Genomic DNA, 27,403 nt, shown 5'->3' on the forward strand with positions numbered 1-27,403 from the left:
AATTTGACCGCAATGGTTTCTACCACATACAGAAGTCTGGAGAGCTCTGGCTACACAGGGTCCGAGGAAAGCTGGTAGGATTACATGAAAGAAAGAATGCCACATTGGGTATAGTCTTTGCCCTGTCCCTACTCTTACACACAGAGATCTTTGTGAGAATCATTAAATAAGACATCTTGTCATCTGAAGGGTGATCAAGAAACAGACAATCACCTTGACCTAGGTACTAGGTGGTACAGAGCAATGAATAATACAAAGTCTCCATCCCACAGAAGTTTACATCCCAGTAGAGGCCATCAGGTATGAACTATTACACAAATAACTAAATGGTTATTTTTCAAAGGGTCAGTAGTAAAAGGAAAATAAAAAAGTCCAAGGAAATGACCAAGAGCCACATGCTATAATAAAAGATGATAGGTATGTAAAGAGAAAGGTAACTAAGTTTGAATTGTCAGAGGAAGCCTCAAAAGCAAGTGACATTAGAAAAAATGACACTAAGCAAGGGTTAGGCACGGAGATCTAGGCAGGGGAATTCCATAGGTCAGAAGGATCAATAGATACAAAAGCTCACAAGGTGGGAAGTGACCCTGGTGTGTCCAGAAACTGAGAGAAGGCTCAAGGCTACAGTAGAGAAAGCACAAGGAAACAAGACAGAGAGAGAAGCCATGGCTTGAATCTTGAGGCCATAGTGAGGGGCTTGGGCTTTTCCTATAAATAAAGCAGGAAGTAATTGGCTTGAGGGGTAGGTAGGTAGAGGAGAGGCACTGTTGAACATGTGTGCCTAAAATATCACTCTGAGCCAGGCATGAGGGTACACACATCTACTCTTGGGGGTTAGTCCTACTCTTGGGGGTTAGGGAGTTTCAGCAGTTAAAACTAGCTTTAGCTACACAGTGAGTTTAACATCAGCTTGGGCTACAAGATATCTTGTCTCAAAATATAAAGAAGAGAGAAAGAGACAGACAGACACACAGACAGACAGACAGACAGACAGAGAACACCCTCACAACCTGAGGCTGGCTGTGATGGACTAGGCGTGTCCTTCTAACATTTAGAAGGCTGAGGCTGGAGAACATTGGGTTTGAGGCCAGCCTGAGCAGTCCAGTGAGATCCTGTCTCAAAACCAACACCAAACAAAGCAAGAATCCCACTTTGGCCAAGTTAAGCTTGATATATGATTCAGCCACCCACACAGGGGTATGGAATAGAGAGCCAAGAGGCAACGGTGAGAGCAGGGATAAGAATCGGAATTTGGGAATTAGTTCTAGCAGCTCTTGCAGGTTAACTCTCTGAAATTGGATACCAGGGAGCAGGGAGGGCGGGCGCCCTGGGCCTTCCATAATGTGCTGAGTTAAGCTCTTTGCATGCTTTGTCTTGCTGAAAGTTCAGAACAATCTTAAGGAGAAGGGCCTCTTGTCCTTCCTTCCAAACTCTCAGAAGTTCACTAGCTTCCCTAAGGTCAACAGCAGTAAGTCAAAATCTCAGATTTGACCTCCAAGGCCCTTGGTCTATTAGTCGATGGAACAGAGGAGGAAGGTCACTTGCAAAGGGGCAATCAGGGATATGTATGCCAGTCACCAACCCCTCTGAGATGTAGAGAAAAAGTTTCAGTGCAGAGGTAAGGGGCAGGCAGAGAGGTAAACACTTACTATTAAAATATCAGCACATCAGCCTGGAGTCCAGTATCAGACTATTTCAACCTCTGGTGGTTTGTAATGCATAATAAATCAGCCTCACCATGTTTTCATCCCTGCTCCCCAAGGAGAAATAAATTGCATGCTGTCCAGCCAGTGTCCAGGAGGGTGGGGCCTCCAGCCATTTTTCTTTGTCCCCATCCACCTAAGCGTTGCTGACCTTCTCTCCTTGAAAACATAGCCTCATTGCCACAGGCATGCCCAAATCAAGGCTGTCCCACCTCATTATACCCTCGTACCTGCCGGGAGGGAGCCAGCGTTCCCCGCTGAACAGAGCAAGCAAATGTCTGCTTATAGCGGTGTGAGGGCAGTCGGTTGTCCTCAGCTTCTTAGCAAAAAAAAAAAAAAAAAAAAAAGCCAGCAAGTAAACATGAGAGAGATTCCACCACAACCAACTCTAAGGGATTAAATAAAGCCTTTTGACTTGCTGGAATATGACATTAAATATTCCTGGAAATAAAGCAGGCCATAGGCTAGCACTAAGAAATCTTTCACAATAAAGATATTCAGTTAGTAATGCAACTGTTGGTACAAGATCTGACCTGAATAGGGAAAGAAACTAAACAACTTTCTCGGCCGAGCTCTTTGAGGCTGGATGGTGCTAAATCCCCAGGGAGAAATTGCAACTCTAATAAAACTTTAAAGCCCCTCCATCCCTCCTCTAAGAAGTACTTGCTGAGAAAACCAGAGAGAAGAAACACTCCAGGGATATAAGAAAGTACACAGACTTCAGAGTCAGAGGAATTGGAATCCTCAGCCTGACTACTCTACTAGCTAATGGTAGAGCCTTCGGAGAAATCAGCCGTGACTCATGGGCCTCAGTGTGCTCATCTACAGAATGGGAACAAAGCAGCTCTCAGGAGGAGACTATCCAACAGGAAGTGAGCCAGTATTTGCAAAGGCATTCCTTGGCTCATAGTAAATTCTTAATGAGTGTTACTTAGCCTGTCCCTCTTCTTTTTTGACACAAGTGTCTGTCTGTCCATCTGTGTGCAAATGAGAGAGTGAGTGTGTGTGCATGTGCTTCTATCTGTGCATGGTTTATGCATGCATGTGTTTACACACATGTGTGTATGTGAAGGTCAGGGGCCAATTCCAGATGTCATTCCTCTGGAGCTGTTTCAGTTGTTTTGTAAGACTGGCTCTCTCACTGGCATGGAGATCTGCCTGACTCGGCCTCCCCAGTGCCAGGATTACAGAACCATGTCTGGCTTTTTGACATGAATTCTTAAGATCAAGCTCAGATCTCTGGGCTTTCACGACAAGCACTTTACCCACTAAGTAAGCTCTTTCCTATAGACTTGAATTCTTAATATAATTTGCTAAGCGTCTCAGGGTTTCAGAGGGTGTGAGGTTGGTTTGGTTGATTCACTTGGTGGCGGTGGTGGGGGTGGTGGAGGTGGGGGTGGGGTGTTGGGGGTGGGGGTGGGGGTTGGGGGGGGGTGATGACCTTCTCACCCATAGGTAAAATGGAAATATTCCTGGGAAGAGAATCTAAGAACCTAGTCAAGCTTCTGCTTCTATTATTCACCAATAAGAGTCCTTCTAGGTCTATGAAGTAACATTTCCTACAACACCAGGAACCTAGCCGACTATGAGAACTTGGTGGGGTGAAGTCTATGAAAGTTCCCTGAGAACCAGGAAGTGTTCTAAGGGCTAAAGAAAACACCATCACTGGATGATAACCTGTGGGTATGAACACAGTTCACAGAAGGCATCCACATGACTCAGACTATGAGGACACCCCTGGAGACCCAGTCTGTGTGTGAGCCATGCTAGAGACAACAACTTTCTTAATGGAAAAAAAAGAAACAGCTATAGAAGTGGGTCTCAGATGACAGGGGGATGCTCCGTATTCAATAGTGTCAGTAGATGTGACTTCTAAACGTTCAGAAACAAGAAAGTTAGGGGCTCACCCACTACTGAGCTCTTCCCTGCAGTGAGCAGCATCTAGAGTGGTCTAGATAGACGTAGAGCAAGAGGGACTGAGCAGAGAGAAGAGAGAACTATATCAGGGTTGATTTGTCCATGTTCAAGGAAAGCCAACAGTAGATATTGAAGACAGGTGTACTATAAACATGAGGAAGATGGAATGTGTTTGTGGAACAGAAATCCAAAGAGATGTCGGGAAAGCCCCTGGGGCCATCATATCCCTTCCCATGGTTTCTGGGATCACCACCAGCAGCAACAGCGGAACACATTATCTTATTAGCATCGTTTCTAAACTCTACTTGCTGGGCTGAGAGCCATACAGGGCATTGATCATGTAGTCTCTGCCTGGAACAGACACTTCCTTTATGTTCTCTTTACAGCCTAGCACTCAGATATTCCTACTAAGTTGAAAGGTCCTTATGCTTGAGTCTCCTATAGCTAGACAAGAGGGTTAAGAACTATCTAGCCTCTCAGAAAGGTCTTTCCTAAATGCATATTCACCAATATCTCATTTTTTCCCTCATCCATCAAAAGAAGGAAAACTGAAGCAATCAATAGGAGATAGTCAGTCACTCATCGTCCTTGAAGGAAACCTAGAGTTCTGATGTCTGGCCATGTTTGCTGCCAAAACTTGGCCTTGACATCACAAGCTCATTTTCTGATGTGATGAAGAATTATGTTACTATCAGTGACAGTTCAGGGATGAGGGACACCTGCCCCAGTCCAGTGACTGAGATAACTTGGGTAAGAATATCTGCTTTTTATTCTGTACAAGGAGGGGAGAAAGTCTTCTTGGCCATTTCCCTTTAAAACTAAAAAGAAAAGAAGGGGCGGGAGAAGGAAAAGAAAGAAATAGCCGCCAAGCCAGGGCTTGGCAATTAGTGTTGGAGTAAGTGATCTCCTTGTGATTGCTCAGCTGGGGCCTGAAGACTTGTAAATGCATTTAGAAGACAGAAATAGAAGATGTGAGAGAGCAGTGAGGCCTGGACCATTTGCCAGGAGAAAATGTCCCAAAGCTGCCGGGAAATTTACTCAGTAGGGATTGGGGGTGTGTCTTTATAAACGGACAAAGTTTACACATCGAACCCATAGATGAAACAGACTGTACGCTTAGCCCTATGGTCTCTGCTGTCTGTAACCTTCAGGCTTTTCTAAAGTCCCTACTATGTCAACAAAGCCCCTTCAGTGGGTACTGATGTTCCTACTCATCTTGAATAAACAAAAAGTCTGATGACACTGGGCTGCACCTCACATAACAGTAGTCAGCTGGAACTATCGTGTGGTTCTCCAGCCACCAACTGTTCCCACCTGATCTGCCATGGACATGTGGTTTCATGACCTCTGTATGTTGTGAAAAAGGAGACCTCTCAGATGTCAAAAGCTCTTTCCCCTGGGAACGTTTACAGTGAAACTCAAATCCCCCAATAAAATAAACACCTGGAACATCTGGTCCAAGGCCCTTCTCTGTTTGCAGCTATGCTGGCTGCAAAGAACACACACATCAATAGACTCGTGTCATAGGCATCAGAGCAAGAGGGGTAAGAGTGAATTAGACAGTTGTGTGGGAGGTCTCAGTCCCCCATTGTTAGAATAATGGCTCGAAGCAATGGCCATGGAGCTTGGTATTTCCAGAGGAAAGGAAGAAAGTTCAACATAGAGCAGGGGTGACTGAGAGAGTAAGTAACTATTCACCCTGTGCTTGGGAAAACACAAGAGTATAGCCAGGACCTCCATGAGAAGAAAACACTCCCCAACCATATTTTTAAGGATCTCTGTGGACCCCACCCCAAGTCCCCTGCTCTCCACTTCCTCATCACATCTTTGAGAAGCTTTGCTTTTCTTATATAAGAGATTTCTACCCAACAAGCTCTCTTCCATTATCAATGCCAACTACCAGTGGCTAAAAGAAAGACTAGTCAACCTGCCAGTAGGTCCTCTGTTTCCTCCCCGCTTGTAGCAGACGCTAAGCCATCCATTTCATGTATAGTCTCTGCTCTTTGGGGCAAACCCACTAAAGGTGCATGTAGCTATTATTCTTGAGAAAGAACTGACCCAGATAACAAGTATATCCCTGCAGTGGTGCCAATTGGCTTGTCCCTGATCACTTAATGGGCTTCCTTTCATGCTCCCTTGCTTTACAAGGAATGACTTTCCACCCTCCAAATCCCATAGTCTACCTACCCATATCTAGACTTGGAGAAAAAGCATCAATGTGAATGATGCCAACCTTGCAAGGTCTAACCAGAACCACTACCCTAAGAAGCCATTCCACTAGTCAGTCACAGCCAGGAGAGAAGACAGGGTGAGGAAGGCACAAGAAGACAGATAACCATGAGCATGTCTCCTCTGTCCCATCTCAAATCAAGATCTGTGATACGATGTGGATGTTTCTACTTCTCCAAGTTCTTCTTATTGAACCTAAACTATTCACATGTAGCCTGGTCTTGCTTTCCTTCTTCCTATAATTCCCAACATCGAGACGTACACATACCTGCACTCCTACACATACTCTCAATAGAGTCCTGTCCACACTGAGCCCTGTCATTTACACTCCCATAAAATTTCAATTTCCTTATGAAAAATGTAGAAACTTGGAAGCCAGGAGGCTCACCTACTCACCCCTGGCTTCCTTCTGAAAACCTTTGAGATTACCAAATCCCAAAGTAAAACTGGAGGCCTAAGAAAGTTAAAGGATTTGGTCAGGGACAACAATATTAAAGCCAGTTTCACTGTTCATTAGAACTATTTCCCTGCATGTACCTCCTCACCCTCTCCAAAAATCCAGTTCTACTCACATATAACGCAAGTGGGGGTTCTTAGCGAAGGCTCTGGGCTGAATGTTCCGGAGTCCAGAATTCTTGATGGTCCTAAACAGAGAGAAAAGATGGTTAGCAGAACCTCAGGGGTTATATCCAGAAGGAAGGCAAGGCCCCTGAGTGATATATAGCTCTCTTTATTACTAATAACCCTAGATGGTCAAATGTAGGCTAAATGAGAGATAGGAACCCAGTTTCTTTGGAGAGTAGGTGAAGTTTGGGATATAAACGGTCATTGGTGGAAGTTAATCATTACCTATTCTAACCAGCATTTGAGAATCAGGGCTCCTGGTGCTCCAGAGACAAGGAGGGAGACTTCAGTCTCTTTATGCTTTCTCCTCCTCCTCCTCCTCACTCTTGGCACCCATGTTTAAAACACTGAAGTCCACTGTAGTGGTGAGTGGGAATCTAACACTGGGGATAGGGTGTAGGATTTAGCCAACCACAGAGCTGAGAACGAAGACATTCCCAGCATGCCTTAGAGCAGAGCTGCCTTGAAATCCTAACCTTAGGCAACCCTCAGGCCTGTTTAGACTAAGGTGGCTCCTAACAACCCCATAATGGGTAATGCTAAGCATTCCCAAAAAGGATTCATGAGGAGAAACACTGAGAGAGCAGACTTTCCATTACTGCTACTTTAGATGACAGGCAGCATCCCAGTTGTTCCTTAGCAAGCCACCCCGGTGTACTCACAGCTTCTGGAGGCCCGTGTAGAGCTCCATGTCCACAGCATTGAGTGTGTGCAGGCCTCGCCAGTTCTCTATGTGTCTGCAGGAAGACAGGAAAGGTCAGTTCAGTGCAGCAAGAGGTGGGGTACCAGCTTTAGAGTCAGACATGAGCTTGAAGCCTGGAGCTTGAGCCATGACTTCTGACAAATCAGCAATTAACCCTGAGTTCAGCTTCTCCCCTCTGAATGGTGGGGTTCACCATGGGAGTGTAGGACTCATGGCTTCTAAGTATATAGCCTGAGGACAGAGTCTGTAGGTCAGCATCTATCCCCAGCTCGAGAACCCTTCAAACCATTCCTCAAAATTTTGACTCAATTTACTTCCTTCTTATTCCCATTCAGGATTTTCTAAGGTTGGGCTCTTTTTAGACTCTTTTGTATTCTTAATGTCTGCACGGAAATACAATATAAATGACATGGTTTACAGAGGGGGTGTGGCTTGCCTAAGGGCATGGCTTCTGTGCAAACAAGATAAGGAAAAAGACTTATGTGGCATATACACCCACCAGGGCACAGAAGAGCATTCCGTCTACATAACCACAGTTCATTCCATTTGGAGCTCAAAAAAAAACAATGGATTAAGATGTACAGGAAACCAACTCCAGAGATGGAGGACTAAGGGGCACTATGCAGAGGTAGAAAGAGTGTGACATGGGGACTAAGCTCAAGTCCCCTCTCTGAGATTTGAGTGCAGATTAAGCATGCACATTAACCAATCCGAGTCTCCCATTTCTTTGTGAAGGAGGGGTACCCTACCAGAACAACTCCTCTTCCTTCCATCACAAAGATCTCTTTCTAGACCTTTCCCTGGAGACCTCCATTTTAAAGAGGGTTGTGCCTAGCAAGAAGACTATATCTATTAAGTAATAATTAATTCATATTCTTAGATTAATCAGAGACAAAAGTCACTGTTAATTGAAGCTCTTTATCAACACATACAAACCAGTGTTAACCAGCCCAGTGCATAAACTCAACCTCAAAGCAAAGAAACTCAAGACTGTTGTTAATGAAGGGAAAGCTCATCATAAGTATGCATCTAATTTTTGTTAGTTCCTGACAGTGACAATGGGTCAAACACTCCTTCATTGCTGCTTTTGGAGGGCAAGTCGAAAACTATTCCATTGTTGATTATCAAGCCCCTTTCGTTGCTCTAATAGTGTATGAAATATGACCTTACATAAGGTAGCAGAAGATCCTAGGAAATGATCCATCCCAGCTCTTTTAGAACCTAACTCCTCCCCCCCCCCCCGCAATATCCAGAGGTTGTGATATATAAAAGGGGTCAGCGCTATTTCATTAAAGAATACAGTTACCCAAGGCACACTCTGGCCAGAAAAGTGACCATCACTTTTCCCCAGACAGCTCCTCCCTTGCCCGACCACACCAATGGTTCTGCCATCTGCCACCCAGTCCAACTGGAGCCAAAAAGGCAGTGTGCCTGTGGCTGCCAGGACTCCTGGCAGCATTTCAGAGTCGCACAGTAACAAGGTATGCCAAGAGTCCATTTTGAAACACATTCTCCCAGAGACCCCATGGAGCAGCCAGAAGCACTGGCATTTGTTGGGGACATTGACCAGGTGGCCAGGTTGGCATTAGCCTCTAACTCTAATGCCTTCTCTCTAGAAGCCTCATGGTTTCAAGGCAGTTTTCATGCCTTGAGTTCATAGAGGTAGGAACACTGACAACATTTCAGATGTAAGGAAAGCCAAGAGGACTAAGACCTCCTGTGCCACTAAGCCCCTCCAATGTATATTCCCGGGCCATGGGCCATTTCAAATACCAAGGATATCACAATGTTTATACAGCGTGTTTTTTGTTCATGGGGTCCCACCTTCCTACATGGAACTGCTTCCAACAAGTAGCTATCAATCAAATTGTTTAAATAAGTGAAATCACTTTTCTTGGCCCCTATTAGCATTCCATAAATGTGTTTTGATGGTGGCAGAGATGTCAGTCTCTGCATCCTGAAACTTTATTTCAGTCTTTATGATCTGTGCTTACAAATGGTCCCTTCCTAGACTCCTATACACACTGAGAAGTGACAAGTTAGTGAAGCATCAATGGGGAGACCTCCAGTCCATTAAATATCTCCAGCATCCTCTGTTGCTTCTGCGTGCTCCTCAGTCAGGGAATAGCGGTATTGCAGACACATTGCTGACTGGTTACAGGTCAGGGTTCTGGAACAGTGGTTGGGGCCAAATTCAGCCAACTGTTTGCATTTGTATAGCTTTAAAACTAAGATTCACTTTTATATTTTGTTTTTTATTTTTTTAAAAAAAGGAAAATTGTACATCGTGACCTGTGAGAACTAGATAAAAATCAACATTTCTGTTCTCATATCTCTTCACTGTCATCTACGGCTAATTTCAAGTTGTAAAGTTAGATCATTGCTACACAGACCACATGGCCGGCAAGGATGGGATTTACTCTTTGGCCCTTTATGGGGGAAAAAAGGTTGCCAACCCTAGCCAAGAGGAAGGCTGCACCAGAGTGCTAATCCTAGCCCCAGGGGCACTCCACCATAACAATGACATGGAAACTAAAGGTGTGTGTTGAAGAGTTCCTGAGGGACTGGGGCAGGAATGGGGGATGAAGTCCTACTCCTCATCTAGTTTACCCAAGACCCCAACTTCAATCCCTGTACCACAAAATACTACGAGTAACCAATAACAACAACAACCATGAGCCCTTGCAGGGCTGGGGACATAGAAGTCCCTAGAAGGCACTAGCCTAGGGGATTTTATGAGGTGTCTTTCCTTAGCATTTGAGTACTGATGGCCTCATGCTTCTGTTAGAAGTTGTCATTTCTTGGTCATAGATTTTTTTTTATTGCAAAAGAGTGGGGTCATCTTTGACTTTAATGACCCATCAAAGCAGAAAGATAGAAGGACAGAAAACCTGTCCTTCGTGACTTCCAGGAAAACAACTTCAAGAAAGCACTTGTGAATCATCAGGTACAGAACACTTGCCATTGAGTCTGAATTTAATCTCTAGAAATACACAAGATGAAAAGGGGGGACCAATTCTTCGAAGTTGTCTTTACAGACACACACAGGCAAACACACACCAGGTGTACACACCACCACCATAAAACAACAGCAGCGGCAAAAATGAATATACATGTATATGTATACATAAATAAGCTGATTTTTAAAAGAAAGAAAATCCCCCATGGTGGGTGAGGGTAGGAGAGAGGAGATGCATGCCAGGGAAGATGCAGCCTTGACATTTGCGAATGAAGTCAGCTGCTTCCTGCCAGGTCTTTTATGACTCACTGCTTGGTACCAAACAAGGCAGGTCACTTATGGTAACTGTGCTGGCTGCCATTAGAAGGCCACAAGTTTCAGTTGGAAAGGCTGGCTCTACAAAGTATACTAAATAAATAGGATGAGGTAAGAGTCTACAATTGGCATGGTTTTGTTAATGCCAAACGGGGGAGACAGTGCCTAGTGCCAGTACATGGGGTTCTTCATGTCCGGTGCTTTTTCTGAGTGGTCCAGTTCAATAAGGATACATTTTTAAAGGATGCTCCTGCCCCGTGGTACAGGAGTGACAGTAGCCAAACTGGCTCTCCCTACAGATGCCTCACAAAACCTGCTGTAGGGTCAGGAGGAAAGAGATCTCAGTAACGATGGGAGATAGGAGAATAATTTACAATCAGGGCCTTAATAAGGACTCACAGCCCTGTTTCCACCTGTGTCCCTTCTCCAATCAGTAGCAAGGAAGGAAGGAAGGGTAGAGAGACACCTAAGATCTCTACCTGGGCTCTCTCCCTTACCTTATATCAATTGTTTCCACTTTATGATGTTAACAGCAAAATTCTCAAGAGGAGGTAATTTTGTCTCCCAGGGGATAGTTGGCCCTATCTTCAGTTTTGATTGTCACAGCTGGAGAAAGAATAACACTAATGTCTGGTGGGTAGGAGAAAGAGACACACAGGACAGATCCTTGGCAAAGTATTTGTCCCAGACGTCCCCAGCTCTGAGATGAAGACCTTTGCCTTATCACATAAAGCACCTGCTCAAGTTGTCATCAAAGCTAGTCCCATGGCTTACAACATCACTTTTGAAAATGACTGTTTTGCATCAAACACTGTGGTCCAAAACAAAAAGGCTGCTCTTGGACCAGTGAGTCTCAGAGAGAAATTCAAAAGTGATGGCTTTCAGGACGCTCTCAAGTCAAGGGGGTGAACAAGTTATCGATGAGGTCTACCCGTCAAGAACCTTTTCCCATGTTTATCTCAATCTCCTGCCCCAAGTTTCTACACTGCCTCTTCATGAAACTACAAAACAACCACTCTGACAAGACCCCATGTATACCTCTTTTCCAGAGAGAATGCCAAAATGTGATGGCCCATGACAACACAAACTCCAGGAGCTAGACCAGACTTATAGGTGAAGCTTGGAAAATCTCAGTGGAGTCAAGCTGGATCCCATGGAACATGGCTTAGATGGGATATGGTCAAGGGGTGACTATGCAACTCCTCCAGAACACGAGAAACCTAGCCCCTCTCCATAATGCACAATAGCATCTCTGAACCCTAGAGACGCAGGACCAATGTTCCTGATTCATATCCCATTCTGGAATATGACAAAGCATAAATTAAGTACTAATTGAGAATACACGGCCCTTTTGTGCTTGAATAAATTAGATAATGCTTTGCCCCATTTCTTTCTTTTCCACTTTCCGTTTTGCTTGAGCCAATATGGAAATGACCTGGCATTCTCCAAGAATCTGAAAATTGGTACAGACAGTGTGGTCCATATTTTAATTTAAAAACATGTCCTGTTTCCTTTATAAGCCCAGTATTTAATGTCTGTATTCCTTTATCTAGAGAAGTCTAGAACATGAAGACATCTGCTGCCATATAACTAGAGGAAAAGAAGATACAAGGGAGTCCACAAGAGGATCAGGGTACCCTCGCCCAGGCAAAAGTTCCTGTCACTTAGGTACTTGACCAGGCAAGAAGTTGGTGGGTTGGACTTGGTCTCACCCTTCCGGCAGACACAGTAGGCCCCACACTGCCTCTTTTCCAACCTTGTCTCTCTCCTTCCTTTCTGACACATTGCTGTTCCTTTCAACGTGACTTCACACCACTTTTAATGAGCTGTTCTTCAGAACCAAATTTTCCAGACAACTAAATTTAAACGTAAAACTTTTGCATTGTCAAGTTCCTTGCTACATCTTTTTTTTTTTTTGCCTCTCTTTAAAATGTAGTCCACATCTCCCTGACTTCTCAAACACAGCACACAGCTTGAGCCACACTCTCTTGATAACCCTATACCACAGCAACAATATCTGCTGGGCCATGACACCCCAAAGCCTTCAGAAACTTCTTCAAGTGAACAGAACTCATTCCCTGCCTTTCTCCCCATAGGATTTCCGTCTTGAAAGGCACAAACATCTTAGCCCTTTTCTAGTTGTTTATTTGATATTAGAATGAGGGGGAGGAGCTGGAGCAGCCTCTTTCCTTCCAATTCATCATGGCTAGTCTCCTCTACAGCCTCTTGGGGCACAGTACCTAAAAGTTGATGGAGGTAGTCTGGCCTAGACAGGCAACAGTCTCAGAGCTGGGAGCTGGATACTAGGAGCCAGTTACTCAAGCCTCAGCAATCCTCACATTCCCTATGGCAAGTCGGTGGTGTGAGGGTTAGAGGAGCAGAGTGCTCGTACTCAAGAATAAATGCATACGGCTAGGGCGTGGTCAGGTAGTGAGTGCCATTACTAATGGTGGAAGTGAGCGCTCAGTGAGAATAAATATGATCTGGAAAGGATTTCAAAGAATTTGAAAAAAAAATCACACACACACACACACACACTACTTATTCTTTGCATCCCTTCTTTTTCTAGGTCTCTGAAGTTACCACATAAATGGTGTTTTCTAGGATATGAAGTCATAATCCATATTCACCTGGAGATACCTAGGGGTTCACTGTCATTACATTTGTTGTATCTATTCTTGGCTTAGCCTTCTGGAAACTGGTAGTTAAAATCATTGTTTCTTGGTTTTGAGGTTTTTTGGGGTTTTTTTGTTTTGTTGTTGTTTCATATATAAGTACCCCATTCCTCTATCACAGAGCTAAATAACCTCGAAAACCAAGGTTATATACAAATGTATCTTCTCTCCTGTCCACCTCCAGATTAACCTAAGGCTCCCTGAGTCTTGTTCTGATAGGAGGGCCTAACCTGAAACGGAAGTTGGCTGCTGGAGAGATGAACCTCCAAGTCTACTCCTTAATGAGTCAGCTTTAGAACCCACATCCGTGTGTGTGTGTGTGTGTGCGCGTGTGTGTGCGCATGTGTGTTAGGTTCTACATATACACAATGTGTCATGCATTTATTTGACTTTGAAGCCTTATGAGGCAATAAGGAAATTGATTCGTTATCTAGTCATGCCTAGTGATCCAGACAGCAGCTTAGCTTTCAATTATCTGTTACGTTTAGCATTATAAACAAACCTTCCAGAACAACAGCTCCATGAAGTTCAGGCCTCAAGGGGTCTGGGAAGGAGCTGCTTGGGAGCATACTAGCTGGAGCGTACTAGCCAAGCCACCAGCTCTTTCCCTTGACAGCTGCCGGTGGGAAATTGGATGCCTGGAGAACCAGACATGAGAGCCGGGGGGCATGGGATGTGGAGAGCAGGGTGGCTTGAGATGGTGACTCCATCATGCCAAGATATTAGCACACCAGCCTACAAGCATGTGTGTGCCAGGGACCATGGCAAGTCATCCCCACAGCTGGGACCCGCCCTCGGATACAGAAAAGCGCATTCAGATCCTAAGGCTAACAGATGGGAGAGACAGCATCTGTTCTGGTTTCCTGATTACTTCCAAAGCCTGTGCCAGGAATGAAGAAAGTATGTGTGCACACCTGCGCACTTCAGGTGCTGAGATGCTATGCTCTAACAAGAAAAGATCAAGGGCACAGTCCCTCAGCTCCCCCACTTACAAAGATCTAACTCCCCAGAGTGAGATTTTACCGGCAAGTCAACCTGTTCCCTTTGGAGTTCAGACTCTTCTGTCCTAACCCCTGACTTGACTGCACTCCCCTCCCTTCCCTTCTCCTCCCCTCCCCTCCCTTCCCCATTCTGTCTGCATCTCTGTTCCCATAGCTCTCATTTGGGCTGTTGTGGCATGTTGATTCCAGCTTGCCTATTATGGTTGTGCCAAATACCCACCACTTTCAATCTCTTCCCATTTTCATTCTTTTCTTTCATCAGTCTATATGCCAGAGAGATCAAAGCCTCCATGGCTTCCTTTTACAATTACAACAATCCCAAGCACCAGGCCATGGCACGCAAGATCCTACATGAGCGTGCCAGCAGGGCCCTTCCTCTGGACACACTCCCTTTGTTGGGTTAGCTCCAGCCACACTGGCCTGGCTTCTGTTTCTACTATGAAGCAGGAGTATTTCCAACAGGACCTTCTACAGGGAACACTACCCTGACTCCTTTAATTCCTCTAGGTCACCGCTGAAGTCTCCCATGCTCAGAGAAGCCCGTCCTTTATGCCTCTGTGCTCACAACCCCCATCTCTCCTACAGTTCTTCTCTAACACAAGCTGTTTGTCTCCTTTGTGGCCTTAATAACCATGTATAATAGTCTTATTTGATTATTTTATTACATTTTGTCATAAAGGCATCTACACTAGAACCATAATGCATTGGAACAGCAATTGGATCTGTCTTGTTTTCCACTTATTTCCAGAATCTTAAATGGGGGCAGCTGCTTCAGAGTAAATACATACCTGGAAAGCATCCAGGAGGGTACCCTACCTCCATACACGATGGCCCTGGTGCTGGTTTCCTAAATTTCCCTCATTCTTGATCCTTGAGTAGATCAGAGCTCAATTCTGACCCCACATTACCCTGATGATCCCCCAAGAAAGATGTGGCTTAGAGTATAGGCTTAATTAATGTCTTGGATATGGCAGGCATCCTGGGGAATCATTACAGAGCTAGAAGCAAAAAGAAGATAGCCCTGGAGCTTCCAAAGACCCAAATACACAGCTGCCTCTTGAGTCTATGTCTGATGCCATGGTCTCCAGCCACCAATTCATGCCCATACCCTTCACTGGGGCAAAGATTTTTCAAAAGATTCATCCACAGTCAGAGATCCGACTTCGTCTCCTCTCTTTGATATTTCAACTTTATTAGTCTCTGTTCTGCACTATAGAAACCACACTGAAAAGGCTACCAGTATTTCCCATGTTGGTTACTCCAACAGACTCTTCATCATTGTCTCTCTTTTTCTTGAAACACACTGTATCTCTGGCATCCTTGGCTGCATAGTCCTGGGTTACTGCCTAGTCTTGGACATTCCTTCTTAGCCTCCTTTGTTGATCCTCTATACTTAGATCTCTAAATGTCAGCATCTTCTGGGTCTTACCCTGAGGTTCTTCTTTTCACTTATTTCCCTCATGGCCAAGGCTATCTCAGCCAGGTGTTTGTGGTAAGTGCCATCTATACGATGTCACCACCTCAATGGCTGCCTCTAAGCAAGGCCTTTTTTCTCCTTCATGTTCTCATATTGTAGCCTATCAGATCCAATATCATCCCTTGCTTTCTACTTCAGAATTTTCTCTGTCTCAGTAAATTGCATCAGCAACCCTCAGTTGTACAAACCAAACTCCACTACATCCACCCTCTCAGTATCTAAGCTGTCAGTAAATCCAATTAAGAGCATACACCGTTGCCTCTCACAAAGATCACTCCCTCCAAAATATGGTCATTGCTTCCACTCACTTAAGTAAATCTGTCTTCCACACAGAAGCCTGCATGAGCATTTTGAAACTCATGATAAATTTGAACATAAACAAACAAGTACACAAACCTCCAGTGATTTTACATTCTGTACTTAGCAGTTGTGATAAAACTCAAATCTCATGAAAGCCAACAAAGTGCCATGTGATGTGACTCATACCCCTCCATTCCCCAGCTCCAACAAAGCTCCCTCTTATCTCAATTGCCTTTTCCCTCAGTGGTATCCTGCTTTTCTCCAAGACCCCAAGAACCCTCCCTTCAGCAGGGCCTTTACATTTGCTGTTTCCTTTAGCCAAGATGCCACTAAAGGATCTCCTAAAATGTCACTGGCTGCTGTGGTCTTCTCTAACCAACCTAGCCACAGTCATTTTCTATAGCATTCTTCTAGATGAATAGCCGTCAATCCAGGGTGGCCATGTTTCCCTGAAAACATATAGCAATGCCTAGAGATATTTTGCCTTTACTGGAAAGTGGCATTGGAATCTAGTGGGCAAAGACCTAATAAAGTACACAAGACAATCCCCCATAACAAAGTTTTTTCCAACCTCAAATGTCAATAGCACCAAGACTGTACGATGTTTCCCTACATATTCCCTTTAACTCAGTAGTCACAATCCCTCTCTTTTGTGTTTCTTGTGTATAGTGTTTCTCTTGTGGTAGAGTACAAGGTCCGAGAAAGCAAGCACAATTTGGGTCTTATCCAACCTACAGCATCCCCGATCCTGGCATGTACCAAAAAACATGAAGTAGTAACTTACTGTTCCTCCTCAGAACACGATGACCCTACATCAAATCTTGAAAAAGCTATGGCTACCAAGGTCTTCAGGGGAATCAGCATCTTTCCTAGCTGTCTAAGATATGGACAGAACAGTACTTGTACACTGGGATGAGAGCCTGGAATTCATGTGGTCCTGGAAGATGGACTCCTCCATGCAGATAAGAGTTGACTGTTTCATTCCATTCCAGACCCTGTTAGACATCTTAGCTTTGAGCCAGGACAGAAAAGGAATGGAAAGAGCCTGTGGTAAGACACAGACATTGGCTTTGACCCTTCTTCCTCAGTGGTCCCTGGAGGAGAAAGCCTAAAGAAAAAAGATGAGTCTCATTCTGGTCCAAGCAGCTGGCTGGAAAGAGATGTGACAATATGAGCTCTGAGCCTAAGATCAGCTGGCCTCCGGGGTTCTGAGAGTGCTGCCTTTCGGGTGGTCAATTTCCTTAGAAAAATATGAAATGGCCAGGCCACCCTTTACTGAATTATAAAGCACTTATCACTTCTTTAATAACTACCCACATGGAGGACTTCATTCACTCAGTATGGAAGTTATAACGGCGAATTGGTAAGTGAGCATTAAGCTCAAGTGCATTGCATAAAGACTTACGAGGGCAATATTTTCCCCCATTAAAAGGGTAGATTTTCTCACTGCAACTGTGCCTTAGAGTTAATGTGGAGAAGTCGCTCCAAGAGCTCAGGGCATTTTCATTGTTAGAGGGTAATTCCAGGTCACTGAGAGGAAGGGGGGACCTTGACTTTGCAAGAATAATTATCCTAGAACCTGAAAGTGTCAGAGTGATTAGTCAAGGTAACCATCAGAAAGACAAGATGCCATTCACGGCTCTTGGCCCTCTGCTCTGCACACATGAGGCTGAAATGTGAACAGGCCAAAGAGATAAAAAAAAAATTATAAATGGGATGAAGAATGAGATAGACCTCTGCAGAAGAGGGATGCACAGGATCTGCAAGAGGCAGGCTGGCCCAGAAGCCGGATCCTTTAAGAGACACTGGTTTGCATTCAGACTCTAAAGAGAAGGGAGTAAAGTGAGCTCTTATCAGAGTAGTTCTGGAGTTTCTGGAGGTTCTAAAGGGCTCCATGTAGGGAGCTGGGCAATGGGCTTCTTTCCTCACCAAGTGAAGGAAATGTTCTGTGACCTTTTTTCTCCCCAGTTCCAGCATCGTAACCATTTTCCTTTCCTCCAGCAATAAACCATCTGTTCTTTTCCCCATATGTTCCCTCTTTTGGAAACAGTCTCTCTACTCATGTGACTTCAATTACTACTAATTAGAGATTAATTCCAGTTCTGAATCTACATCCTTCATGCCTAACCTGCGCCCTGTCCTGGAGTTCTTTTTATCACTATACGTATTTCCCTCAACTCCGAAAAGCAAATATGAACAAAACAGCTTGTTCTTAGCCTTCTCAAACCTCCCAAATACTTCCCTGAGTCCTCCTGACCAGCATGGCAGGATCTATGAGAAGACTTAACATATGTACAATACCAGTGAGTTAGCAAGACTGCTGTGTTCAGGAATCTGTAGTAGAATATGGAACACAGGCTATGATCAATTAGTGATGTCTGCCATGGTCACAGTATATGTAGGGGCAATGAGAGTACCATCCATAAATCCTATCTATCCAAGAGGCCTTATGATATCTTTCCTCCCAGACTCAAGTCCCATCAGTATCTCCTTCCTTGTACTTCTAATGATTTATTTTGTCTTTATGTCTGAGACACTTATGCTCAAAAGTATATAGTGATATTTTAGCAGACCTTTCAACTTCTAATCTGCATATTCTAATCAGTTCTAAGGCTCCACTTTCTCAAAATAACATGGAACATGTTCCTGGCAGGCTCAAGACCTCCCTGATGGCAAACAAATAGCTCTCTCGCTAAAGCAGAATTTCTATTAAAAAGCTTTAAACCTGTTGGAAACTCTTTTATGTAAGGAGCTGTAGACCCTTGGAGGGGAGCGACAACTTTCCCAGTTCTCTGTGTGCCACCTGCATGACTGCAGTGGTTCCATAGGGTGCAGATCCACAGTGAAGCTGAGAGATGAGGACCCATAAGGGACCTGTGTGATGGCATTTGTGACTCTCATCCACTCCTTCCTATGTCTTCTCTCCCTTTCATCACATGAAAATCAAGCTACTCAGGGAGGTGTGATGTCCACAGAGACATTAGCCTGCCAAGAATCTCCAAAGCCCGCTCCTCCCCGGACTTTTTGAAGAAGATTGGCACAGTGAAAATTTGATGAGCTTTGGTGCCAGCAATGGCCTTAACTCCCACCTTCCACTGATGAAACAAAGTCACCTCCTGTGACCTCAGCTTTTCCTTCTATACAATGGGAATAGTGGTGACATCTCACGCAGGCATCATAAAGTTGAATTTAAATGGTGCTGGTAACAATCCCAACCTGTCACCTTAAATATGCTAGAACTCAAAGAATATTTTCTCTTCCAAAAAGAAAAACTGGCCCTTGGATTGTGTAAGAATTGAAGTCAGGGATCTGGGCCACTATAGCAGGGAGAATGATTATAGTTGTTATTTTTGGTCACAGTATCAACAGAAAGAATTGAAAAAGAGGAAGGCCGCTTGGTCCCATGAAGGCTGGACGCCATGAGTGGGGGAATTTGAAGGTCAGGAGGTGGGAGTGGGAGAGTAGGTAGGGGCACATCCACAGAGAAGCAGGAGGAGGGGCGATGGGATAGGGGGTTCCTGGGCAGGGGTAGGTGGGGAATGGGATAAGGGGATAACATCTGAAATGTAAATAAAATATCCAATAAAAAAAGAAGAGGAAGGATGCATTATGGGTCACAGTATCAGAGAGTTCAGTCCACCGAGCACAGGCCTGTACACGTGAGCAAAGCATCATTGCAGTGGTAGCTTGTGGCAAAATAGTTTCTTCGTGGTAAACAAAAGCCAAGGAAAGGATGCTGGAACTCACCTAGCCTCACTCTTTCCCTCCTTCCATTCCATCTAAGCACACAGCCCGTGGGTGACATCATCTACGTCCAGTGTAGGCCTTTTCTTCTCAGTTAACCTTCTCTGGAAAGAGCCTCTCCGGACTCCTGGGTGGCTCCAAGTTCATTTAAGTTGATAGTAAAGATCAACCATGATGGCGCCTCTGTGTGTGGCTTGCAGTGGCTGAAGCTGTGTGAGAATGCAGTGGCACCTCCATGTCTGTTCTACCAGCCTCCACTCCTCCCCACTCAGAACCCAGCCTCCACTTTACACGTTAGCCAGAGACATACCTGCTGCCCAGATCTGGCTTGTTTATGCTCCCTTTGAGCTATGCTCCTGATCCTGGAAGCCCCTGGGTTTTCAGGCCAGCGAGTCTCTGTGTGGCTGAACATCTTCTGGGCTTCTGATACATGTATCTCCTCCCCACTAAGCTTTTATCGAACCACCCATCACCACCCATATGCAGTCACTCAGTGATCCCGGGCATCACCCTCCAATTACTGGGGAATTATTTCTGTGCGGCTGCTGATGTACGTATGCGATCCTGTCACCTGTGAGACTCGGCATTATTTGCCTGGCTTCCCTCATGAGAGCAAAAATTCCTTGACAACAAAGACGGATGCAGTCTATTTATTTTGTTTGCCCTCTTGTCTCTTGCCTGCACTTCTATGCTCAGCTCAGCTCAGCTCAGCGCGAGTGTTTAGACCACACAGGGAGTCCCAGCATGGAACTGAGAGGAAGTAAGCTCCATCATGAAGCAGAGAAGAGCTGTCCAAGGTCTGGGGAAAGGCTGAAGTTCAATGTGTAGGGACAGGAAAACATGCTAACTGACATACAAGCTCCTCCACTCCTTGTTCTTCAAAAGTCATCCCAGATGTCCCTACCTTAGAACATCCTTTCCTGGGACCCCTTTCGCAGGTCACAAAGCCCCTGTCATAGAGCTAGCATTGATTTTTAAAATAGCCACTATCTGGAGAAGACAGTGGTGGAGAAAGATGAATAATGACACACAGTCATTTAAAAAAAAGTCATAATGAAGCCTATTACTTTGTGTATGTGCTAACTTAAAAAAAAAAACTATTGAGGGACTGGCAAGATGGCTCAGCAGGGAAAGGTGCTTGCTTTCCAAGCCTGATGACCCTCAGATGCACGTTCAATTCCCAAGACCCACTTGGCAGAAGGAGAGAAGGTGACTCATGAAAGTTGTCCTCTAACCTTTACCCATGTACCATGGCACACATGTATACACAAGTGGGTACACACAATCAATCACTCACTCAATCATTCAATGAAATCTATAAACATTTAAAAGTTATTTCAGGAGCTGGAGATTTGGCTCAGTGTATAAAATCTTTGCCACACATGAATGAGGACCTGAGTCCAAACCCAAAGAGCCCACCAAAAAAAAAAAAAAAGAAAAGGCATTCAGGCAACTCTGTAACACCAGGACTTCGTGATGGGGCAAGGGCAGAGACAGGCTCATCCATGGAGCTCATTAGCCAACTTGTCTAGACAAATTGATGAGTCTAGGTTTTGTAAGAGGAGTTTGCTTCAAAAAAAAAAATGAGGTAGACCATGCTCAAAGAAGTCTCTGAAAGCTGACCTTCAGCCTCCACATATTTGTGCATACACACACACACACACACACACGCACACAAATGAACACATATCCTGCACACAAAGACACAGACACATACACATAAACACACACACATATGAACACATATCCTGCACACAAAGACACAGACACACACACACACATATGAACACATATCCTGCACACAATAACACAGACACACACACATACACACACACACATATGAACACATATCCTGCACACAACACACACACATACACACACACACACACACACACACACACACACAAATACTTGCTTTAAAAATTAGCAGATCTCTTTAGAGTACAAACATGGAGTAAAACAGACTGCCTAACATGTTGAATCATAGTACCCCATGTTTCCTCCTAAACTTTGTTCCTAAGTCAAGAGACAGAGTGAGGGTGGGGTGGAAAGACAGCAAGAAGGAGCCAATCAATGATTGACATTTGCAGTATAGTCAGCTGCAGAGGTTACACACATGAAGGTAGACTGTGATGTAAACAAATTCACAGCCTTAACTGGTGTGCCAGGCAATGCCAAATCCTCACAGGACATCCACGATGTCCTATTGTACTAAGAGGCCCCTCTCCCCCATCCCCACAACTTTAGATCCTTAGAGCAGTGTCTTTGTATTTTATCTCAGTATCTCCAATGGTCAAGCAGAGCTCTTGACTCAACTTCCATGTTAAAAGTGGCATGGATGTTGTACTGTTTCTGCTTCCCTGAGCTGCCAGCTTCACCCTCAGGGCCTTAAAAGAGTCATTAAAATCAGCAAAGGGAGTCTGAGCAACCCTTGTGATCTCACAGAGGGAGAAGAAACAGCAATGTAGTAAGGATGATAAGCAGCCGTGGCCAGGAGCTTGCTGAAGCAGCAAGGAGCCCCGGAGGGTGCAGCTGCTTCAGCAGAGTAGAAACTTCAAGGTCAAAGTGATGCCACATCCTATACCTCCATAATCTGGGAAACTAGAAAAAGTCAGCCTCAGCCTCTGCCTTGATGGTATTCTCCATCTTGAGGTCTACAACAGTGTGATTCACAAGAGGATCTCAGGTGTATGGCAAAACAGATGCACATAACTGATCCCTTTTTTGGGGGGGGCAGGATTTCTCTGTGTAGCCCTGGCTGTCCTGGAACTCACTCTGTAGACCAGGCTGGCCTCGAACTCAGAAATTCACCTGCCTCTGCCTCCCAAGTGCTGGGATTAAAGGCGTGCGCCACCACCGCCCAGCACCTAACTAACTTCTAAAATAAAGATTGCTTTCCTCAGAAGTGATGGTGCTGCCCGCCCCCCATGTGTACATGAAAAGAAAAACCTATAATTTCGGGATATGGAGTTTGGCCCACATCAATTCTGAGAAGTTCAAGTCTCACCACAAAAAGCACTCCTGCCCCTCTGTGTCAGAAGGAAGGGGTCAGAAGCTCTCAAAGCACTTTTCATGATCCTATCTGTCCACTGAGTTTACCCCAACCCACTTCTCTGCCCATGAAGTCCTTCCAGGCCAGATCCCTTCCCTTGGTTCCCTCCTGGCTGGACCAGCTAGCGTCCCAGAGCATCTTTACTCTGTGGGTTCACCTCTAAAACCTGGGCAGAGCTGGTTGAGCCAGGATGATGTCATCAGCAAAACTGAGAACTTGACTCATCCCTTAGAAAGCACCAGCTGTGTGTCAGCTGTTTCATCCTGATGTCTGGTGTTCCTGGGGGGGGGGGGAATTTTTCGTACTTTATCTGCAAGCATGAACAATTCCCCCCATGCTCACTTTTAAAAGCACTTTTAAAAGTATGAAGGGGTGCTCAGGCAGGTGAGACATTAGCTATGACCACTGGAGATATCTCAGGAGACACAACACTTCAAGACACGGGGTCAGAGTACCACAGTGTAAAGCATTCCGTGTAAGCAGCCAATGTGCCTCAGAGGCAAAGTCCTTTGGGCCTGTCCTCAGAGAATTTCATTTTTAGGCTCCTTGAATAAATTCTGGTGTACAGCATACAAAGCTCTTCACAGCAACTTTGGGGCACAAATGTGACTGATACACTAAATCACTCTCTAATCCACCCCTCTTCCTTTGTAGAAGATAGCATGCTTCCAAGAAGAGATTCTGGATTCTGCAGATTGCATTTCCAAGTGTGCCCTTTACAAATATAGGTGGCCTTGCTTTTGGAGTATATATATCCAGAATTGAGATATCATCTTGGTGGATTTTTTTTCCTTCGATGAGTATGAAGTCTCCTTCCCCATCTCTTTTGATTAATTTTGGTTGAAAGTCTGTCTTACTAGATATTGGAATGGCTACTCCAGCCTCCTTCTTAGGCTCATTTGCTTGGAAAAATCTTTTTACAGCACTCTATTCTGAGGTAATGTCTATCTTTGTTGCTGACGTGTGTTTCTTATATGCAGCAGAATTATGTACACTGTTTTTACATTCATTCTGTTATCCTGTGTCTTTTTATTGGGAAATTAAGTCCACTGAAATTGAGATATTAATGACGAAGGATTGTTAGTTCCTGTTATTTGTTGTTGATGGTGCGTGTGTGTGTGTGTGTGTGTGTGTGTGTGTGTGTGTGTGTGTGTGTGTTCTTTTGGGTTTTCTGGCATGAAATGATTTCCTTTGTCTTCTTGGATGTAGTTAACCTCTGTGTGTTGGAGTTTTCCTTCAGGTATCCTCTGTAGGGCTGGATTTATGGAAAAATACTCTAACGGTTTCCCCAGCTGCCTCCAAACAGTCAGTGCCTTCATCCTGTTCCTTGATTCTTGACACTCAGGTGCTATGCCATGACAGTCACCCCAAGGAGGAGGCAGGACAGACTTTCTTTCCCACAAGTATGTAATTTGGCAGCCTTGCTCAGTGTCTCCCAACCTCATGTGCAACTGACATCTCTATTAATTCTCTCTGCCTTTCCCAGCAGCTGTTTCTTTCCAACCTCTGGAGAACCAAGGTCCAACCTCACAAATGCAAAGAGGAAATCTAACATTAACTATGTAACAAGCGTACAAATGGCTAGCAGGAATCTCTGAGAAGCCAGGATCTCTGTAGATTACAACATGTGGACCTCCTAACACAGACACTAGGAGGGTCTCACTGCTGACCCTCAGACCCTCCTAGTTTATGATGCTAAGCAATGCACAGTAGTCAGGATCTGTATCTCTAGACTTGAAGAACTCCTATGGAGGATCATGGGACAAGCAAGACCCCTTTTCCCATGGTTTCATTTGATGGGACATTCCTGAAGTTCTGTTTTTTCACCTTTTGACAGAGCTTCTTTCTGAATAAACCCTAGCTGGTTCACCATAGCAGCAGCCACTGTGGTGCCCACCCCTATGACTTCCTATCTGGGCTGGCTAGTTTAAAATCAACTTTACACAAGCAATAGTCATTTGGGGCAAAAGAACCTTAGCTGAGAAAATGCCTCCACCAGATGGTTCTGTGGGCAGGCCTGTGGTACATTTTCTTGATCGATGATTGGTATGGGAAGACCTAGCTCAAGGATGAGCAGTGCCATCCCTGGACTGGTGTTTCTAGGAGCCATAAGGAATCAGACTGAGCAAATTGTGGTGAGCAAGTCAGTAAGCAGCATCCCTTTGTGCCTTCTGCTTCATCTCCTTCCTCCAGGTTCCTGTCTTGTGCTCTTGCTCTGACTTCCCTTCCTAATGGACTGAAAACCATAAGCTAAAATAACCCCTTCCTTCCCCACATCGTCTTCAGGCCTGGTGTTTTATCACAGCAATAGAATCCTACTTATGACTCTATCTCAGTTCCCTACTCCTTCACGTGGACCTCCTGACATTTCCTCCCAAACTAGAAATGTGCCACCCATGATTTTCCTTTTTTAGAGTCTCTTCAAGAGATTCTCAAACTAAGACACCTTTTACCAGCCAGCTGTGGACACAGAACCTATGTAAATGTGAGCCTTGCTGCCTTATAGCTTGGACTCCAGCTTGGAATGAAAATTGTACTCTATGCCAGGGGATGCATTTGTCCCTAGTAGTCTCATTTTGATTCTGTCCATTCCAATGAATACTTGTTATCACTCTTGTTCTAAATGAAGGCTCTCAGAGGGTGGGAAACATTCAAATATCACACAAAATGTGCAGCTTGGGTGAAAACTCCCCTCTCTAGAATACGAACTTGATCACTCAAGATCCCAGCCCTGAAGCACAACCTTTTGCTGCTGTCAACAACCTGGTCTTCCAGGTTTCATTCCTTTCCTTGAACTTTCTCTCCCTCTGGTAAACTCCTCTACCATACACACACACACACACACACACACACAAACACACACACACACACTAAAGAAAATGTAATTTTTTTAAAGCTAGTGTTGAGAAGCTCTGTTTTCCAGAGTTTAGATGGTCAAACCAGCCCCTAAAGGGAAAAAAATCAATAAACTGTAACAGACTGTGGGAACACAGGAAAGTCAAGTTTGATCATTTCTACTTATCCTGTGATCAGCCTGTTTCAGGTGCTACATGGTCCACGAAGTCCTATCTGGCTGACCTGATCCTCGGTGATCCTTCCTAGAGCCAGCTGCACTTTCAAGCTCCATCAGATTTTACACTGGTGTCGGAAGTTATCATCTCCTCCAAGAAAGACCTTTTCCTTTTCACTCTGTGTGCACCATGGAAGGTGCTAAAAGTTCCGCAGAGTGTCAGTTCCGCCCAGGTGTGAAGACGGAAGCCCCGACACACATACCCCCAAGCTATGCTGTCAGAGCTGCTGGGGAAGAGACAGCAGAGTGGTACTGCCTGGTTGGTACACAATCAGGGCTCCATTGCATTCGACAGATACTGACCAGCACATGCCTAGCCAGGTCCTCTGGTGTACTATACATTTGATAGTCAATTCATAATTGTCTGGAGTGTGGGATCGACTGCCACAGGATCACATCATGATGCTCAGTCTCAATGCTTCCGTGTTGAGCTAACACCACAACAATTCCTAAATCATGCATCTCAGTGCATCTCATCACCCAGGAACTGTATTATTCTTCATCAAAATAAGAGGGGTGAATATAGTACAGTACAAAGTTATGATTGTTCTAGTTTATTATTGGTTGTTGGTTTTTGTACTGTCTTCATAAATAGAACTGTCATGAATGTGTAAGACTAGAGAAAATCATAGTATCTGGAGGATTTGATACTGTCTGTGGTTTCAGATAGGTCATAGACTGTCCCTGTGAATAAGCAGACTTCCAAACTGGTCACTACAATGGGGTGCTGAGCTATCAGTTCTGAGTTCTAAGAAGCTAGCTGATGCTCCTGTAGCTTGATGGGGAAGGTGGACATGCAAAAAATTGGTGACTCCAATGCATGTTTTCATAGGGAAAGGGTACATGTATACACAGGCAGGTACTTGAGTACATGTACTGCATGTGTGTAGAGGCCAGAGGTCAACCTTGGTGGTTCCCCCAATCATGCGCTGCCTTGTTTATTGACAGAGGGGCTCTCATGTTTATCCAGAATGTTCCAATTTAGCAAAGTTGGCTGGCCAGCAAACTTTAAAGATCTCCCTGTCTTCTCTCTAGCACTGGGATTACAAGAGCATATTACAACACCCAGACCTTTTTAACGTGATTTCTGGAGATCAAACTTAGGGCCTTGTCTGGCAAGCACTTTACCTACTGAGCCATCTCCTCAGACCCCAGTTCACATTTTCTGTTACTGACTGAGATCACAGGAAAACCATGAGACTTATCAGAGTTTTTTCGGAGAAAATGGAGAGTGTGCTATCTGGAGGAAATCTGATGGTAAACTGTTACAATTGTATAAAGCCAGATGTAACACAATACATCCCAGAGAGAGGGACTACAAGAGGACCACCTGCTAAAGGGACAAAAGGAGGACCACCTGTCAGGAACCAGAAACAACAGAGCTGACAGCAGAAGCTGCAACTAAGAGATACAGGAATTGTCAGATACAAGATGACACCCAGGTTGAAGCACTGAGCTTCTCTCTTCCCCCGGCCCACCATTCTCATCTGCTCTTTGCATGGGGCAGACGCTCCCACTGGCAAAGAAACCTGGGAGATGTAGTTTCTAAGTATCAAACTTTGGATAGCAATAGTGGATCTGAGCGCTCACCGACAAATCACAGGTTCACTGGGGACTGCTGGCAGAAGCTGCTG

At 44.7% G+C, this 27,403-nt stretch overlaps 1 protein-coding gene across 5 annotated transcripts in view; it reads right to left on the reverse strand.

Annotated features, from left to right (window-relative positions):
• The window catches only part of Ntrk3 (neurotrophic receptor tyrosine kinase 3), a 377,280-nt gene that overhangs the window by 307,722 nt on the left and 42,155 nt on the right, over nucleotides 1-27,403 (reverse strand). For all 5 annotated transcript variants that reach the window (XM_028754779.1, XM_028754778.1, XM_028754777.1 and 2 more), the window contains exons 2-3: nucleotides 7,136-7,210; nucleotides 6,422-6,493 (exon numbers count right to left, since the gene is read on the reverse strand). In XM_028754779.1, the coding sequence (XP_028610612.1) occupies nucleotides 6,422-6,493; nucleotides 7,136-7,210 (147 nt within the window). The remainder of the gene's footprint in view (nucleotides 1-6,421; nucleotides 6,494-7,135; nucleotides 7,211-27,403) is intronic.

The sequence above is a fragment of the Grammomys surdaster genome, unplaced genomic scaffold (assembly GCF_004785775.1).
Source record: "Grammomys surdaster isolate TR1022 unplaced genomic scaffold, NIH_TR_1.0 126036, whole genome shotgun sequence".
NCBI classification, from domain to species: domain Eukaryota; kingdom Metazoa; phylum Chordata; class Mammalia; order Rodentia; family Muridae; genus Grammomys; species Grammomys surdaster.